The sequence below is a fragment of the Ascidiella aspersa genome, chromosome 4 (assembly GCF_963924565.1).
Source record: "Ascidiella aspersa chromosome 4, kaAscAspe10.2, whole genome shotgun sequence".
Classification (NCBI taxonomy): domain Eukaryota; kingdom Metazoa; phylum Chordata; class Ascidiacea; order Phlebobranchia; family Ascidiidae; genus Ascidiella; species Ascidiella aspersa.
In genome coordinates, this window is record NC_139450.1 from 27,721,004 (window position 1) to 27,738,439 (window position 17,436).

Here is a 17,436-nt window from a genome sequence, read left to right on the forward strand (position 1 = left end):
TGCTGGTTGGAGCAAGATGCACAACAGGTGCTAACAGAGAGGCGTAGACTGCCTTAAGATTTCGCATTTAAACTTGCGGCGGTAAATACACCCTATTGACACTTAATTATTAGGCGAAGCTTATCGCGAAGTAATTGGTCGCCCCAAAAAAATGCTGACGCCGCATTTAAAGCAAGCATTATAAATGTGTCGCCGATATTCTGCCTTGAACATCCCTACTCGAAATGCTTCCCTCCGTTAATTGTACGGTGGGTGAAACTTTATTCACGGCCTTACCTCTTTGTGTATTACCGCGACAATACGATGAAATACGATTTGGAGAATATTGGAAACATCGTATTTGGAGAATATTTGCTATTTGCACCTGTTCTGTATGTTACTCCAATCCAACATATCTACACACAATTATAAGTTGTGTATAATAATATAATAACTTATGGCTTTGAAGCGAAGGGGGTTCAAATATGGCGTAGATTTTGGCAAATGATCGAAACATACATTTGATCAATAAAAATTTACGTAGATAATGCTTACGGCCATGTTATTACATTTTGGTCAGCTAGCATGTTTAAAAAGTCAATATTTTCATTCTCTCTAAATGATTTAACGTCTATGGTTTGCTATACTTTTTCCAACTTTTACTGTGTAAATTTTTACCATGCCTTGGTCTGAGCAATCACTGTTGAAACAGAGTTTAAATCTGTAGTTTTTAGCAATATGCAAACACGTTTATGTGCCTAATAAGCCACGTTTTATATTGAAAGTTTTGCCAATTTAAATCCAATAAACGCAAGATTTATTTATTTATGACGCCATGTTATGACGTAGCTTTGTAACGTCGTCGTTAAGAATGCGTTAAACTTAAGCTTTTTGTTGTTGCGGCCCTTGTATAATTATATTTGCTTAGACCTGGTGTTGATATGTTTGAATGGTGCAACAATTACAACATGTGCTAACAGAGATGTGTACACTGCCTGTAGGATTCGCATTTAAATTTGCGGTGGTAAAATATTTTGTGTTGTAAGAGCAATAGGTTTTTTTACTTAGAGAGGCCTCTTTATGAAAGGCAAGTCGCATGTGCATAGTTTTACTAGGCAAGCCACTTCCAACACAAATGTTGCACGCGCGGGACAATAGGGCGCAGCAGGGATGCCAGCAGCCGCCTCGTCGCGACGCGAGCTGGACAAAGCAAGCGAATATGAACGAATTCTGTATGAAAGTTTTTCTGCTGCTAGATGGCTGTCGTTAGCTACAAAGTGCTAAAACGCAATATTTCAGGTTTTTACCCCCCAAGCAAAGGCCCCTGGGAGTGCAGCCTCATAAACTTTTACAAAGCACCTACATACCACTCTACGCCATGTCTGAAAATTTGAAGGTTCTACGATGTCTACTTTTTCTATAAAGCTTCGGACAAAACTCGGTCTGAAACATACCATAGGAAACCAAAAAAGAATAGCGGCAAAAACAAGATATGTCCCGAAAATAAATTTTCGGCCCATATAATAACGGCAAAAACAAGATATGTCCCGAAAATAAATTTTCGGCCCATATAATAACGGCAAAAACAAGATATGTCCCGAAAATAAATTTTCGGCCCATATAAAAAGTCGGTAGCAGTCTGAAAAATTCATATCAGTCAATCTTGAAACAAAACAGTGTAAACAAGTGTTTTTTCAATTGCTTTAGATTCAGACAAATTTGGTGGGCATTTCATTTCAGTTCAGCTTGAAATAACTGTGCATCTATCCGGCTAGTTCGCCTGATTACACCCTGCCAATAGTAAAGTGTTGGTAGTAGGTTTCCCTGCGGGAATAGAGGTGTGTGTGAGTTTCCAGGAAAGTTTATGAGCGATAAGCTAGCTGGTAGTAAACATTTTGGCTGTCCTGAATTCACAGGAGACCACAGAAGCCAGGTTTCCTGTGAAATTGAAAGGGGAGTCACTGTTCTAGAGTATAACGCAGTTTGTCTGTTCTTTTTCCGTAAATTTGCCAACATGCAAATTTTGCAGGGCTGTGTTTGAGTGATATGCCAGTGACATTTAGGCATTTTGCAAGTTTTGTGTCGAGTGTTTAGTTTACAAATCTATACCAACTGACACTATTCAAAATATTTAAGATATCTATGTGTTTATCAAAGTTGAACAAAATTATAATTAGACATTTTTTTAATTAAATAAAAACAGACTTCTATTTAGGCTAGTGTTTTTACTGCATTTTGTCACTCTGCTCAAACAAACCATGCACAACCTGAAAAGCTACCTAATGTTTTTTTTTGACTAGCTCCAATTCAGTTTTATCAAGAAACCTTTAATTTTAACCTTGACTACAAAACCTTGGAATTCTTATAAATAAAAGGGCCAAGGACAATGTGGTGCTACCTGGGAAAACAAACAACCCTTATTCAACCGAGAGTTCAGTCATTAATTCTTATTGTCGTGTGCGTACCTTCTTTGCTGGATTTGTAGCCAGGTGCGGCTTGCTTTGTTGGTCCACCAACGCAATTCCCACATTTGCACAACATTCAACGCAGAGTTGGTTAATAATTTGTTCAGCTTCATCATTACAACCTTACTCCCAGCTGTGGTCAATTATGCAGTTAGTTCGGACTTTCCTGTTTATATTAGGTCCAGACTTACAGTTTGACATTCTCATTAGTTCTGCGATAGAAAACTAGTGCGAGTTTTATTTATCTAATTGTTTTTAGTGGGTTTTTGAATGTGGTATCTAGAGCTGTGTAGTAAACAATGCACAGAAGAATATTTGTTAGAAGCAGCCCAGTTACATCTATGCCCAACAACAGGATGTAGAACGCCAGAAGCCGGAATAGAAAGTGCATTAGAGTTTTTTCAGCCAGGGGGATGGTTGCTATTTACTCTGTCCCTTATGTTTGTTATGTGGTTTAAGCAGAGTCCACCCCGGCGGCATAGTAATACAAAGCCCCGCCTACTTGGAAATCAATCTCTGGGAAAATGCTCTGCCAGCGTCTAAGGTTGCTGATCCATTCAAAGCTAACTCCCTCCCAATCCGCAGCCTTCTGTTAAGCATAAGATGTGATACCTGATACAGTGCTAACAGGCTTAGGCGTAATGGCCGGTATCCGCTTTCGATGTACGTTTGGTTCGAACAGGTTTTCAGTGAATCGGGGTACATGTTGCTACAAGTGTGTGTGGTGGCAGGCACACAATAGTGATTTGTTTCTAATATAAACAAGACAGCCTTGAAAGGAGTTTTATGGCAAAGGTGTGATGTGTCAAAACACCCGTATGGATAGAAAAAACTATTGTTGCATGCTGTTACTTTTGTTTGCCGGTGTTATAGGTCAAATATTTGTCAATTTTTAAGTCCTGTAGAAAATAAGTGAGGATCTTTAGACTTCCCTTGTTTTTTGTTTGCTAATACACAATGTGTGTTGCAATAATTTTAGAGAAATGACGAGACTTTAAAAGGCAAAATCTATCAAAAAATGAGCCATTTTGGATATAAATTTTTACTGTGTATTACTAAAAATTGAAAAATTTGTGTGAAATATTTAATATTGGATGTATTAATGTTTTTTTTTCTGTTTTTCAGACAAAACCTAACAAACAAATGAACATGTCAGAACCAATCAACGTACCACAAGCTAAAAGTGTTCTGATTCAGGAAAACAACTTCTTTAACCACGGGGACTCCCCCGAAGCCAGCCCATCCAGGTTTGAAATTTTGTCTTCAAGAAAAACTTTTAAGCTTGCTCAAAATTATGTAGTAGGACTGTTTGATGTTTTGTAAAGAACCCTCCTTAATGTTTCTTAGTACTAGTTAAAATGTGTGTGTTGCCTTCTGAGTAGTAATTGCAGTGTTGACATTTTTGGTGTAAAAACAACTTTTTTGCATTTGAAAGTATTTATTATATTTCTTATTAAATTTTCCTTTGATCTTTTTGTAGTTACCCTTATCCCAAACATCGTAGAAGTTTATAAATACATGGTGCCATGCTTCAAAATTTGTAGTCATTATGGGGTAATTTTGTTGCGGAAAAACAATTTTTAAGCTAAAAAAAGATTATCATCAAAATTATTCTGATCACTTTATTCCCATACTTATAGTAGCTAAAAATATATGAAGTGCCGTGCCTTAATAAATGTAGTCATTAGGGTGATGAAATTTTTGTTGTGTAAAACAACTTTTAAGCTCAAAATATAGATTATCATCAAATCTCCCAAATGATGTTTTTGCAGATAAACTTTCCCAGAACTCTCAGTAGTTATAAATACATTAGGCCTTTCTCCAAAAGGCCTAGTAATTGAGGAGTAATTTAGAAAAATGCAAAACGTGTTACCCTCAGGGCTGCTATGAGTCAGTGTTTACATTGTGGTTGTGTGAAATGGCATCCTGGACAGTAAACAAGTTTATGTTTAGGTGGAGAGATGCATGGTCGACCGACGAAGAAAGCTACACAGCAGTCGCCCCGATTGAAACACTATCGAATTCACACATAAGAAGTAGGTTGAAAAATTCCATTTAACAAAAAATCAAAAATAAATTTTTTTGGCAACTGAATGATTTGTAATTGGAAAATATTTTTTCAAAAGTAAAGAATAAAAATATTTAAAGCAAAAGTGCTTACATTTGATCGAAGCCGTTAGAGTAGGTTTTATTATGAAAATAAGTTTTTCCGTGTAGTTTTCTTTACATATGTTTGGCAGCAAAAAACCTAAAAAAAAATTCCCAAATTAAACACCAGTTTATAAAATAATATTCATTGTTTACCTAAAAAATTAAACCAAGTGTTTGCACCTGTAACCACCAAACTTATGATAATGCCCTAGCCGAATTAAACTAATACAGTGGTTCAGTGGTTCTCAAAAAATTTACGTTTTTATCGTGATGAAGCAGGCCGGTAATTTTTTAGTTAAAATAAGGAACTCTTTTAATATTTAAAAAAAAAACGGTGAGTCATCAAATTTTAGGTCCAATTTTCGCAAAAAAGTACATTAAAAAAAAATACTTAAATCGTGAAAATGCCAAAAAGTGATCGGTTTAATTTTGTTGTTTCTTCTTTTCAGGTCTGATCAGAAAGCATGACATGGACACATAAAAAAAATTTGAGTCATTAACTTTTAGATCCTAAAATTTTAAAAAAGCATTGAAAAAAAAATACTGAAATAATAAAAAATGCTAAAAAAAGTGATCGGTTCAATTTTGTTTGTTTTTTAGGTCTGGTTAGTGAGCATGACATGGACACCGCCCCCTCGTCTCCCCCTCAGCACGACGGTTTTCTCGAGCACCACCAGCTCCACCATAAACACCACTCGCAACACCACAAACACCATCATCACCATCACCACCACCACCATCATCACAACAATAACCACGAAACCGCGATTGTCAGGTAAAAAATCGCCTTTTTATTTTGTGAGGGTTCAATACGTTTTTGTTGGAGAATGATTTAGTTTTTCTTGTGTTGTTATATATTTGTTAGTGATTATGTTGACAAAATCGAAAACCGATTGGAGTCTTTTTTTGCATTCAATGGTGAAAAACATACCTCTGTACGTTTTAATTTTTATTAATGAACTTTAAATTGACTCGTTTGTGAAGCGCTGTTTCAGGTTGAAACTTATTTAAAAAATATGCTTTTAAACGGCTGCAAATCATTTTTTTTAAAAGGTTATTTTTGTTTACACTACAATCAATCAATACTAAAAAACACAATTTTTTTTTTTTTTTGAAAAATGTCTTTAAATTTTTTTTAAATTAGTGTCTAGGAGCATAGCGAGGGCCTCACAATTACCGGTTTAATTTTGACGTTTCAAAATTATTTTTAAACGAAGCTTCTGTGCGGCTTTTCAGGCTTAAATAAATAACACGTTGTGTCGTAACAGGCCGAAGCTGCAAAACAGCGCCCTGGCAGTTTCCGAGGACAAGAAAATGGAGGAAATCCACGAAACACTCAGCGGAATCATGATTTCGCTCGATTCGAACCGAAAGTCATGCGGTAAGTTTTATTGCCCCTATATACTCGTATTTTGTTCCGATAGCAATGTCCGATACTTTTCTAGTTATATAAGTACGGCCGTCCTATCCCATACTAACGACGTCATTACAGCGACAAAAATGGGCAATTGATCAAATTAAAATGGGCGAAATATTATGTTTTCATGATATTAAGTCAAAATTTTCGTCAGCGCTGGAAAGCTCAACTAATTTCGAACGTTCTTCGAAACGCAAAAAAAAATTTTTAGGTAGAAATCGCTGACTTAGATTGAAAACCGTGTCTTTTTTTAAATCAGTGTTTCTCAGCCGTTTTTCGCGACGACCCGTATATTAAGCGTATAATATACTTACTAAGCTTTGGCGACCAAGTTTTCTTAAATGAACATTTTGCAAGCGAACATAGAACAACACATTGCCATTAATAAGTTCGAATTAATCGTTCTATGTATTCGTATCGCTTACGTTATTTTTTAATTTTAGAGCAGTCTTGCTAAGAAGCAATCTCATGAAATCTAACCATAAAAAAACTACTGCCGTCGGCGACCCAACCAAATCAAACCGTAGCGCATAATCAGAGAAACACAGTCTTAAATCACCAGAAATCACCAGAGTAATTTTGTATTGGATCGGCAGCGATATCAACATACCATCAAAAAACACTTGGCATCGGGCATCTCTTAAGTGTGCAACGAAACGATTTCAGTTCGAACAAAAGTGGGCGTAATTCCTGCTCCCAGGGGGCGTGTCACTACGGGCCGTGCTCAAGCGGTCGTCGTGATTGGCCTTTAACACGCGCGTCCCACAAAGGACGACTCTTAAGCACATTACACAGTGGTCGATGCTGCGGGTTTGGGAGAGTTATGTGCGTGAGTGTGTTTTGTGCGAGTTTAACGGAAGCACTGGCTGCTCTTAAAAAACGCTCGTTTTCCTGGAATGTTGACCGTGATACTTGAGTTTAGAAACGTTACTGCTATTGTTGTAATCGTGGAGCGTGTTTAGCAGGGGTCGCCAAGCTGTTTGTAGACGTGAGCCAAAGTCGAGTTCAAAACGGTGTCGGAGACTTTTGTCCATTTTACCTGACAATTTTGAACTTGTGAAAATGTGTAATTTCAACATTTCTTTAATATAAATTTTAATCAGGGTCAGACCCAATTTACAATTATAAATGGGTATTATTAGATTTGTGCAAAAAGCGGTAATGCGTTCGCACAAAGCGCGAAAAAAGTTGGGTCAACACAGCGTTACCCATCATCACAATGAAAAGGTATGCACAGTCCGTTTAGGCTGTAAAGATTCCGCCAAATCCATCACACCAGATGTTAAAAAAAAATCGCGCAAAGCGCAGAAAGTTTTGGCATTTAACTTTTAAAAATATTAAAAAAATAAGGGATATGATCTCTTGCCCAGTTTGCCTGGATGCTTTACATTGGTGCATAGGGTTGTGTTTATTGCTTGGTTACAACAAGCGCCGAGTAACAATCCAAAGTTGTTTTTTTCTTAGATAAAAAATTTTCCAACAAACTTGTAATTATTTAAAACGAAACCTGGCCAACCAAATTCTCAGTAGAAGTATTGGTCCTACTTATAGTACTCTTTAGCTTTGGTTTAAAAAAACTAACGCAAATTTATTCAAAAGTAAAACCTGTTGCCCTGTAATTCCAACACTAAAAAACGGACACAAAGTTGCTCTCACAACACCTGCTATAATCCAAACTCTGTTTGCAGCGCGACCCGAGGATATCACCCTGATGACGCGGGAGCAGATAGGTGCCGAGAAACTTGCAATGCAACGAGAACTGCTGCGCTACGAGGAAAGGCACGGCAGGCCGGCGAGCAAAAAGGAAAAGGAAGTGATGCGGCACGTGTACGACAGATACAGGTGCGGTTTTTGTGGCTTGTTTACCCGAGAGACGGCGGGTGTTTTCTGTGGGTGCTGTTGTTTTTGTGTTTTGGATTTGAAAACCTGCTGTTTTTTTCCAGGGGGTGGGTTATCTTCTTTTTCATGCCTTTTTATAGTACAAAAATGTTTTGAATTTTTGAAAGTTCAAACAATCGTAGTTTTGTTGAAATTTGCTGAGGTTTTTTAATTGTTCAGTATAAATTATAATGATTCCTTTTTGATGCCTTTTGATATTAAATCCAACTTAGTTTGTTTGTTGATGTTTTTTCTATTTTTTAAGCATTGCTTCTTATTTTTAACGTAAAAATGGTCTATTTTTTGGGTGTTTACTGTAGCACTTTGCCAAAGCGACAGCCACTCCTGCTGTTTGTGTGCTACGATCGACCCGATCGACCCCGACATTGCAAAAAAATCGGCTTGAATAATGTTAAATTCTATTAGTGGTTTCGAGATGAAAAACAACGCCCATCCGTAGTTTGCCCGGACAACAACAAAAAACAAATTGCCTCGTCCATGCACACAACTAGGCCTTATATGAATTGCAGTGCGAATGACATGACTAATATTCCTGCGCTAGTATTGGTCAGTTTTAGCATAACCATGGCCTATGCTTATCAGACTTGAAACTCACACAAAAGTTGTTCCTACCCAACTTCAATAATTCAAAATTCTTTGTTCCGACAAGGCAAATTAAACAAAGTGGCATTTTTGGTAAAACAAATTTTGTTTTTTTGTTTTTTTGGTACGAAATGGAGCCCAACAAGCAATTTCACAATTTAGATTAGAATTAGCCGCATTACAACTAGAATTATGTAGTAGTTGTACAAATCTGCCCGCAACACGACATTGTAGTTTTGTTCATTCACAAGAGTATACTTATTCGACACCAAACCGCGTTTTGAAGTACTTAGTCGCCTCAAGCACCACCTATGAACTTAAAGGTACCAGAGTGTAATACCCATCCACGAAAAACATCTCTTTCTGACCGCGCCGTTGACTACGTGATGGACTCGGCGAGCGCATGTCCGATTAGTGACGTCACACACAACATGGTGACGTCACGACACTCGAATGTGCATTGAAAGCAGTAGCAGCTCTTCCGCCCATTACGCGCAATGCTTTACGATACGCCTGTTGTTGTGGTTTGGCTGATGGCGAAAATCGTCGTTCGCGCAAAAACAGCCTACTCGAGTGTGAATGGCTTTTCTGGCCGCGAAACCGGCGAATGCACACGGCACTAATGGAAGGCGAGTTTATTTTTTCCAAGTGGCGTTTCGCTTTGCCTGCTCTTAGCTCTGGCGAACCCAGTTAACCCCGCTTTTCTTGGCGCGGCGCGTGTGTGAATGGAAATTTACCGTCGCCCTATCCGTTATTATATTTTAACCGCTGTTTGTTCGGATTTCTGATAAATCGTTTATCACGATGGAGCATAACGGTTGGAGGTTTAAGCTAGACGTAGTAAAAATACCAAAGCTAATATAGAAGTAGGTAACATGTTGAAAATGAATAAAGAGTTATTCGAAACGTTAAAAATTGATATGTTTGATATTCGCACTACGTTTTTCGCAATGTTTTAAAATATGGATCATTTCATTCTTGTCAATAATTAAAAATACACGTGTTTTCTCCGTGCCTTTAAAATATATTATATTTGCCAATCACGATGTTTCAAAACATACCTCAAGTTCTGGTTCACACATAAGCGCAAAAATCAAATGCCAGTTTAAAGGAATTCGAAAAAGTCAAGTCAAGTTATTTTTCTAAATGTCTGGACCAAATAGACGACATTTAAGTTCTATTCTTTCCAGTTATAATTTTTAAACTATCAGAGTATAGAACTGTCCACCTCATACGACAAAACCCTTTTCATCAGCAACGTTTTCAAATTTGCCGTAAAAGCGGATGAAATAAATACGCTGTGAGCTAAATTCGACAAAAATACCACTAATCGTGTTGGAATTGCTATTTCGAACAAGCTTTTTAAACCAATCTCCGCGGGGTGGACGTCTAAAAATAGTAAACCACAGTTGAAATCAATATTTTATCCAAAAAACCTAATTCTACTGCACAGGGAGTCCCGGTTAAAAGCAGTTGAACAATATCAATTAACCCACTCACACTGCATCTTTCAAAGTCCTATCGAATCGGCTGAGTTTGCGCTTCCATTTTAAACCACACCTGTCTATGTTTTTCTCCACACCGACATTCCCTGGGAATAAACAATAGCCTCTCGCCCAACAGCAGCTAATCAGTGTCTGTCTGACGCCAACACAAAACTATCTCGCCATTCATAATCGTCACCTCTTCTGATCTCAGGCGCCCATTCTCACACGCGGGGGTCGCAAAATGTGGCAAAGGCGAAGGCCCAGCGTCGCCATTAGCGTTTTCTCCGGGGAGGGTCATCCGGCGTCTTTAATCTGATTCATATCATTTAAAAGAAGCTTGCTATAGGCCGATTTGGCGGCCACCTCTAAAAGAGTCAGGGACCCCTTTTTAAAAGCGTGTTTTGTGGCCTTGTTTATTTCACCTCTAAGTCTGTTCGTTTTGAACACTGGTAGAATTGTGCGTTTTATGTATTTCCTCGAAAAACAATTTCGTGGGCATTTTGGTTTGTGTCACAAAAAAGCGGTTGGTTATTAAGGCGGGCGCAAAATGTGGAGAAAAAAATGTTTAAAAATATCTTGTTGTTAAATGCATTTTAGGAGAGATGAGCCACGGCCCTATTTTTAACATGCTTTTGTGGCGATTTTTATGTCACCTTTAAGTTAGATTTGGTAATACTGTATTTGTGGGTTTTTATCTTTTCTAGATAATTCAAAATAATTGTTAGTAATAAAATGCATCTTTTAACAGCGGAAAAATCGTTGTCAAAGTCACCAACATTTAACCCAGAGATGTTTCTCATAATTGTTAAAATTTGTACACAAGATTTGTTACATCGCTGAGTAACATCCCTATCGCTTTCACAGAATGGTGAAACGACTCATGGTCGACGCAATGTCGCCGCCTTTTCACGCAACCGGCAACAATCGGCACTATGACGACATAGAAGCGGTCAACGACTACGAGCTGACGATGACGGAGGCGGGCGAGGATTTCGGAAGCGTGGCACAACTCGTCACTCTGGCGCCCGTCAGTGGCAACGGGAAAGTGCGACAGGGCTTTGCGAAAGAGGTCAAGGATTTAAGGTAAGGTTACTACGTGTGTTGCTGCTGAAATTAGCTTGATTACAGTGACGACTAGCGTATAGTCTACTTTAGACATTCAAACAGAAAAATATTAAAAAAATTTAACAACGACTTGGGAAAGTTTTCATAAGCATGATGTAAATTTTGATGGCTTACTGCTAAATAATATTAAAAAGCATCCTACACGTTTTTTTTAATGTTGTTGCTTCGGCAGGGTTACCACAAAACCTTTGATTCTTTAAAAGTATTTGAACTGTTTGAGTTTTTAAAAGTATTTCCCAATCGTTTTTTTTGTTTTTTATAAGTTCTTTGAACAGTCTTTAAATTTAAAAATAGAGTTATCTCCACCTGGCAACATATCAATAGATTCTAGTTAAGAGCTAATTCTATCTTTTTAGTCTTTAAATTCATTTTATGTCCAGCATAGGATGTGTGTTTATAAAGTACCATAGTTCAACATCTTTCCACTGTTTGCTATTGTGTCGACTATGGCATTTATACCTTTTGTTTTCGAATCGTATACTTAAAATCCGACGAGCAATTCAAATGTTTGATTTTTCATAAAACTATGTGGCAACCCTGTGCACTGAGCAATGAACTGTTAGTTGATGGCTTAACTACCAAAAATAATTCTCGGCGACCTACTTGGTATCATCATAAAATAGATAGAAAGATCTGGGCATTGTTATAGTCAGTTAGGTTGAGGATAAATCAAACTCCATTATAATAGTAGTTTTCGAAAACATTTTTAAGATTCTATTGCCCTTGGTATTTTTCCTGTATTTAACCACTACCCCCAACTGCACACTTTTAACTCAAGGTTACCATTATTAAGAAGCTTGTACCACAATTCATGCCCATGTAAGCATTTCCTACAGGGATAATTAAGGCAAAAACACTGGGAACGATTAACTGTAAGTTACACCTCCGCCTCTAGATCGTAACGTCCTGTGTAACTATAATAACAATACTGTTAAAATGGCAACCCTGGCTGTAAGGTTGTGCGAATGGCGTTGAAAAAAATAAAAGCGTCCGCCGGCAAGTTTTGTTTGATCCAACACTGAACTTTAATCTTTACTTTACTTCTTTGTTTAGTCACGTGGCCGGCGACCTGAACCTGAGCGAATTGTTACGTCAACAACGCGAGACAAAGAGCAGCCGGAAGCGACTGCGACGAAAGCTGAAGGAATTCGAGAAAGAGGTGAGCGTACGACATATTTAAGCTCCACCCAACAGTTGGTATATAATGTTAAATGCAAACCGCTTATCCCCGATTTAAGGTACATGAATATAAAAGCAGAAAACAGTTTAAACCCAAACAAACAATCAGTTGTTTAAATTAAAAAACAATATTATTTTGTCTTTTTTTTTTCTACATTTAAAGTTATGCGTTTTCTGTAGCGGTTTAGCATGCAGGTTACAACAATAGGTGTATCTTTATAGAATCCAAACCGGCGGCAGGTTTTAGCCAGTCGACAACTGCTCCGCCGACGCGTATATTAACAAGTAAAACTCATAGTTAAAAACATGAGTAAAAACAGTATCAGACGTTTTGTTTAAAATAAAAATATATTTCGCCAAGTGGAATAAGGAACCGACAATGCTCCTTGGCGAAATATATTTTCCTTTTAAACAAAACGTCTAATCCTGTTTTTACTCATGTTTTTAACTATGAGTTTTACTTGTTAGCATGCAGGTTTACTGTTGTTGCTTACTTTAAATCGTGTTACTCCCGTTGTTTCTTGTCCAGTGGTTCTTAAACCTTTTTTAACGCGAAAACCTCTTAAAAAAAGGATTCTAAATAGATTCAAGAAAATGGCACCAAATCATTTTTTTATGTTTTTTTTTATAATTTATTCCATTACTTGAATTTAAAGACTACACTAAGATTTCATTAAGGTCTTCATGGACCCCCTTAACCAGTCCACTTAGCCCCAAGGGGTCCATGCAACCCAGTTTAAGAACCCCTCCCTAGTCTATTGCCTTTTTGTCAACAAATAAAGCCATAGATAGTGTTATGCGATTCTGATTGATCAACGAAAGCCCACAGCAACACAGTTTTATTCATTAAAGCCTATAGCCAGAGTCATAAGTGGTTCTTGTGTTTGCATCTTCGCACCTTAATATCTCGTCCGTTAATATTCTCGCAGTTTCAAAAGCAAAACCAGCGAAGCGTGCTGCCCGCCGACCGCGTCGTCATGGCGACCGAGTACGGGGAATACCGGGACATGAAAGCCAAACTGCGACTCCTTGAAGCTCTCATCGAAAAAAGGCACACGTAGAACGAAAACTACCAGCCTACTGTAAACCTTATATTGAACGAGTTTTAAATCTCGACAATGGACCGCTATGACCTCATAGTGTCTGTTACGTCATAAAGCCTCGTCACGGTTGAATGCTGCTGCTCGTCATCAAAACGGCCTCTACTTTATAGTTCACCAAAACTGTTCATATTTGTGTCGGTTCTATTTACCCGCGTATGTTTTTTCCAAAGGCTGATGGTTGATCATTATCAAGGTGCTCCGTTTTTTTGAAGTTCGCGCCAAAGTAACAACTGAAGAACACACGTAACTTTTTTGCTTGTTTGTCGCGATACGTGTCTAATCGTTTTTTTCCTTATTTTTTTGCTCGTACCAAGCTTGCTTTTATACGGGCGGGCGTGTTGTACCTTCCAGAGAAAAAACACTCTATTATGTTGCGGAAAATTCTGCAGGCTATGCCCGATAATAGTTTTTTAACGCTTTTCTAGCAGTATGATATGAATAAGCTTAAAATAATCACTTTTTTTATTTGGTTAATATTGGAGCACAAGGCAACTTGAGGTTCAAGTCACAATGTGGCTGAGTAATGCAAATATTGCATTCACATTTAGTAATAGCTCTAACCAAACTTTCACTTGGTCTAGCGTAGCAAAACAACGCAAGAACCGATAATAATTTCTTGATTTTTACCAACAAAAAAGTAGCTTAACATTAAACTCAATTTCCTCTTTGAACTTTTAATGTTGCACCATTTAAAACAATTAATTTAACATGTAGTGTTTTTAAAATCCTTTGCCATTGCAAAAAATCAAATGTATTATCACTGCATTGAAATCTAGTCGAAATCCAAAATCAAGTTTTACCAAAACCACTCAAATGAACCGATAATTTTATCGAGCGCTGTTTCCGATCCGATATTATCGGGCGTCCGATCCCTCTGCCGGTGCGTGTCTGTATTCGATATTAACCTCAAAACCTGGGCTACGATAATAAGCTTTTGTACACGCTATAAAGGCCCTTTGCTTCTACTGTTTGGTCGGGTACGTTTCAAGCCTGTTTTCTTTACGTTTCCAGTCGATGTGCTGTGGGTTGAATAACTGTGCCTTTTTTGCTTTCATTTCGTTATTTTATTTTATTTTTTTCGATACGACTTGGTTATTGTTGATATTTTAACTTTATTTTCCCCTCTCTTATTCTTCACCGCGAACGCTACGCATTTCGTCGTTACTCCATTTTCCAAAGTTTTTTTCCCGATTGCATTCTTGTTTTATGCAGATTTATTTCCTCTTTTTCGTTTGCTTTCGTATATTCGGTTCGTATTGCTATATTGCATGTGTAATGTGTATGCGACATTTACACACGCGGTTTACTCGAAAATGCACCTTTAGCCAAATAAGCTGATTTTGACCACAATCTTGCCACCAAGGCGAACCACGACAACCAGAAAAAAACGCCAAGTCTATATCGCATTTTGTTTCACGTATAGTCGCATTTCTACGTATAGCCTTCATTTAAGCCCGGTGCTTTAGCGGACTTCTTAGAACTCGTGCCTCATGTAGCAAATCGCCTTTCAAATTTAGGCTCTTCACTCGAAATATCCCGGTGCACAGCGCCCCCTTCTTATTATCCTGGTGCACGGAACCTGGCGTAATACTAAACGGTGCTTTTTTTCGAATGAGAAATAAATGTTACTCAAAGGAAACATGGCGTGTGTTTGTTTGCGACAGCAACTTTGACAGGCATTGCCACGTTTTTATGACTTAAGCATAAGACATGTTGAAAATGAATATAGAGCTATTCGAAACGTTCAAAATGATACCTACTTCTGTATGGGCTTTGATATACTAATTACGTCTTACTACAACCTCCAACCATTATGCTCCAAAGACAGGTTATAGTTTTGATAAATTACTTGGGGCAACATAAATAGTCTCAGTTAACTCTTTAAATGGCCCTGTGTAATCAACGTTAAGTCGGAACAGAATCGACTTCAACAAGTCTTCAATCCATTTTCCTGGGTACTTTCGTACGTTTATATTTATGTCTTATAATTAGGGCCCACAAAAGTCAATAAAGTTTTTTAAGGACCTTGTCTGTTTACAAATCAAATAATAAAGTTGTTTTCAGCACCTAGGGGACTGTTTCTAAGAAGTTTATAGGACAAAATAAAGTCAAAATTTACAACAAAGTTAAAAATTTTTAATGAAGTCAAAATTTGTCAAATTAGGGTTTTTGACAAAGTTTTTGTGTTTCTTGAGAGTATTTTTTGTTAAAATCGTCGAGGAAGCATTGTAAATCAGGAACTGCGACACAATTATACCATATTAACCTATAAAAGCAAGAAATATGTCACAATGTCCACTTGGATCAGCAGTAACCTTTATCGCAAATTGTCCATTTTTTTTAATTATTTATTGTTACGTAATTAAATAATTCTTTTAAAACACTTCATCTTCATAAACGTGGTCTTTTCGAAGATCAACAGTTTGGATTTTAGGAATAGTCACTGATATTCTGTAATACAAAAATGCCTAAGCAAGCTAAATCTATCGCCAAAAAACCCGACGCACTTTTTATAATCCATAAAACACCTTGACTTTTCGACAAAATTACGTTTGGGTCTGAAATCGACAAAATATTATGTTTGAGTAACTGGCATTAATTCAAGGAAGAACTGTGGCCTCTACAAACAAGCAATTTCGTTAGGTCAAAAATAAAGTCAAATTTTTTTTTTAGGTTAAAATAAAAATAGCCCTACTTATAATGTACATTACTATAGTAGGTAGCTTTTAAATTTATTAATTCATAAATTAATGAACCGGACAATATTTTTCTCATTTAGTTTTTATGATAATAAATCTTTTTAAGTTGGGTAATGATTTGAATGTTGAGAGTTTTTTATTGTACCGCGATGAAAGTAATTGGTCCTCATTATTCCAATGAGACAAAAGTGATCCGCCGACGACCAATTTTTCTATTCTGTCGTGTCACGAATCCGGTTCCGACTCAGCCCGCGTAGGCCTACTGTACATATTAAAAAAGGAAACAAAATTGCCCCACTTATTATTATCATTTATAATTTAATAAATTGGTTGTCGCCAGACCCATTACAACCTATTATGTGCCCCAGTTTAAGAACCACTGTTCTAGAATAGACAACCTCAACGCAAATATACTAATAACTATCCTATGAACGGGATGTATCTCAAATTCGTGCAGCAGGGATCTAAAGATAACGCAGCGCTATAATGCAAGAATAGATAAAGCGAATAAAACTTTATCTGCCAAACGATATTACTGTTATATTCTATTATCGCCTTCTTCTCGTGTGTCAGAACTTTTGCTCTTTCAGTTTCCTGTTTAAAAGTGCAATGTAACCCATAGGTTGCACCGCTTCACTAATGCAGTTGTTGAACTCGAATGGGAAGCATCTATTACAAAACAATATTTATTCATAAAGTTTTACTTGTGTCACGTGGGTATGATAAAGAATTGTTTTGCAACAATTACACTTGTCTGCTATGACTTTTGCCGCGCATATTGACTGAGATGTTATGTTTAACAGCTGGTTTCGAATTATTGCTGTTAAATAGTTTGCGTCTATGCACATATGGCCTGGAACCAAACATTGACAAGTTGGTTCAAAATATCCAACATCAGCCCACTCACTAACTTCTATTTGAACATCCACATGTGTGTCTGCTATATTTCATATTTCGCTTGTACTTGTTTTTCTAGTAAAAGCTGAAAAATCAATTAGTGTTTGTTTGATGTGCGGCCCTCCTGTAAGCATTACATTTCCTAACTGGCCCTTGTGTTAAAAAGGTTGCCCGCCCCTGCTGTAAGCTCTGTAACTAATGTTTTCGTCATAGATCGCCCTGTATCCAGTGTTGTAATAATTAAGTCAATGACCAAAGACTCAAGAGCACTTAAGTCACTGTTTTTAAATGACTTGACTTGAGTCTTTTGGGCAAACGAATTGGGTTAACATAAGTCATTTGGATAAACGACTTGGGCTAAAATAAATTGTTTTCATTGAGCAATGAATTATTTATAAAATTGGGTTATCTTAATCTTTGCACATAAAACAATTTGCTTGCTATATGTTGCGT

General features: G+C 37.2%; 1 protein-coding gene across 1 annotated transcript in view; it reads left to right on the forward strand.

Annotated features, from left to right (window-relative positions):
* Positions 1-15,006, forward strand: part of LOC146157278 (protein FAM13A-like) — a 39,978-nt gene extending 24,972 nt beyond the window's left edge. The window contains exons 8-15 of the mRNA XM_083387371.1: positions 3,570-3,691; positions 4,398-4,480; positions 5,196-5,370; positions 5,864-5,976; positions 7,701-7,854; positions 10,845-11,063; positions 12,159-12,264; positions 13,214-15,006. Of these exons, the coding sequence (XP_083243497.1) occupies positions 3,570-3,691; positions 4,398-4,480; positions 5,196-5,370; positions 5,864-5,976; positions 7,701-7,854; positions 10,845-11,063; positions 12,159-12,264; positions 13,214-13,345 (1,104 nt within the window). The 3' untranslated portion in view covers positions 13,346-15,006. The remainder of the gene's footprint in view (positions 1-3,569; positions 3,692-4,397; positions 4,481-5,195; positions 5,371-5,863; positions 5,977-7,700; positions 7,855-10,844; positions 11,064-12,158; positions 12,265-13,213) is intronic.
* The last annotated feature ends 2,430 nt before the right edge of the window (positions 15,007-17,436 follow it).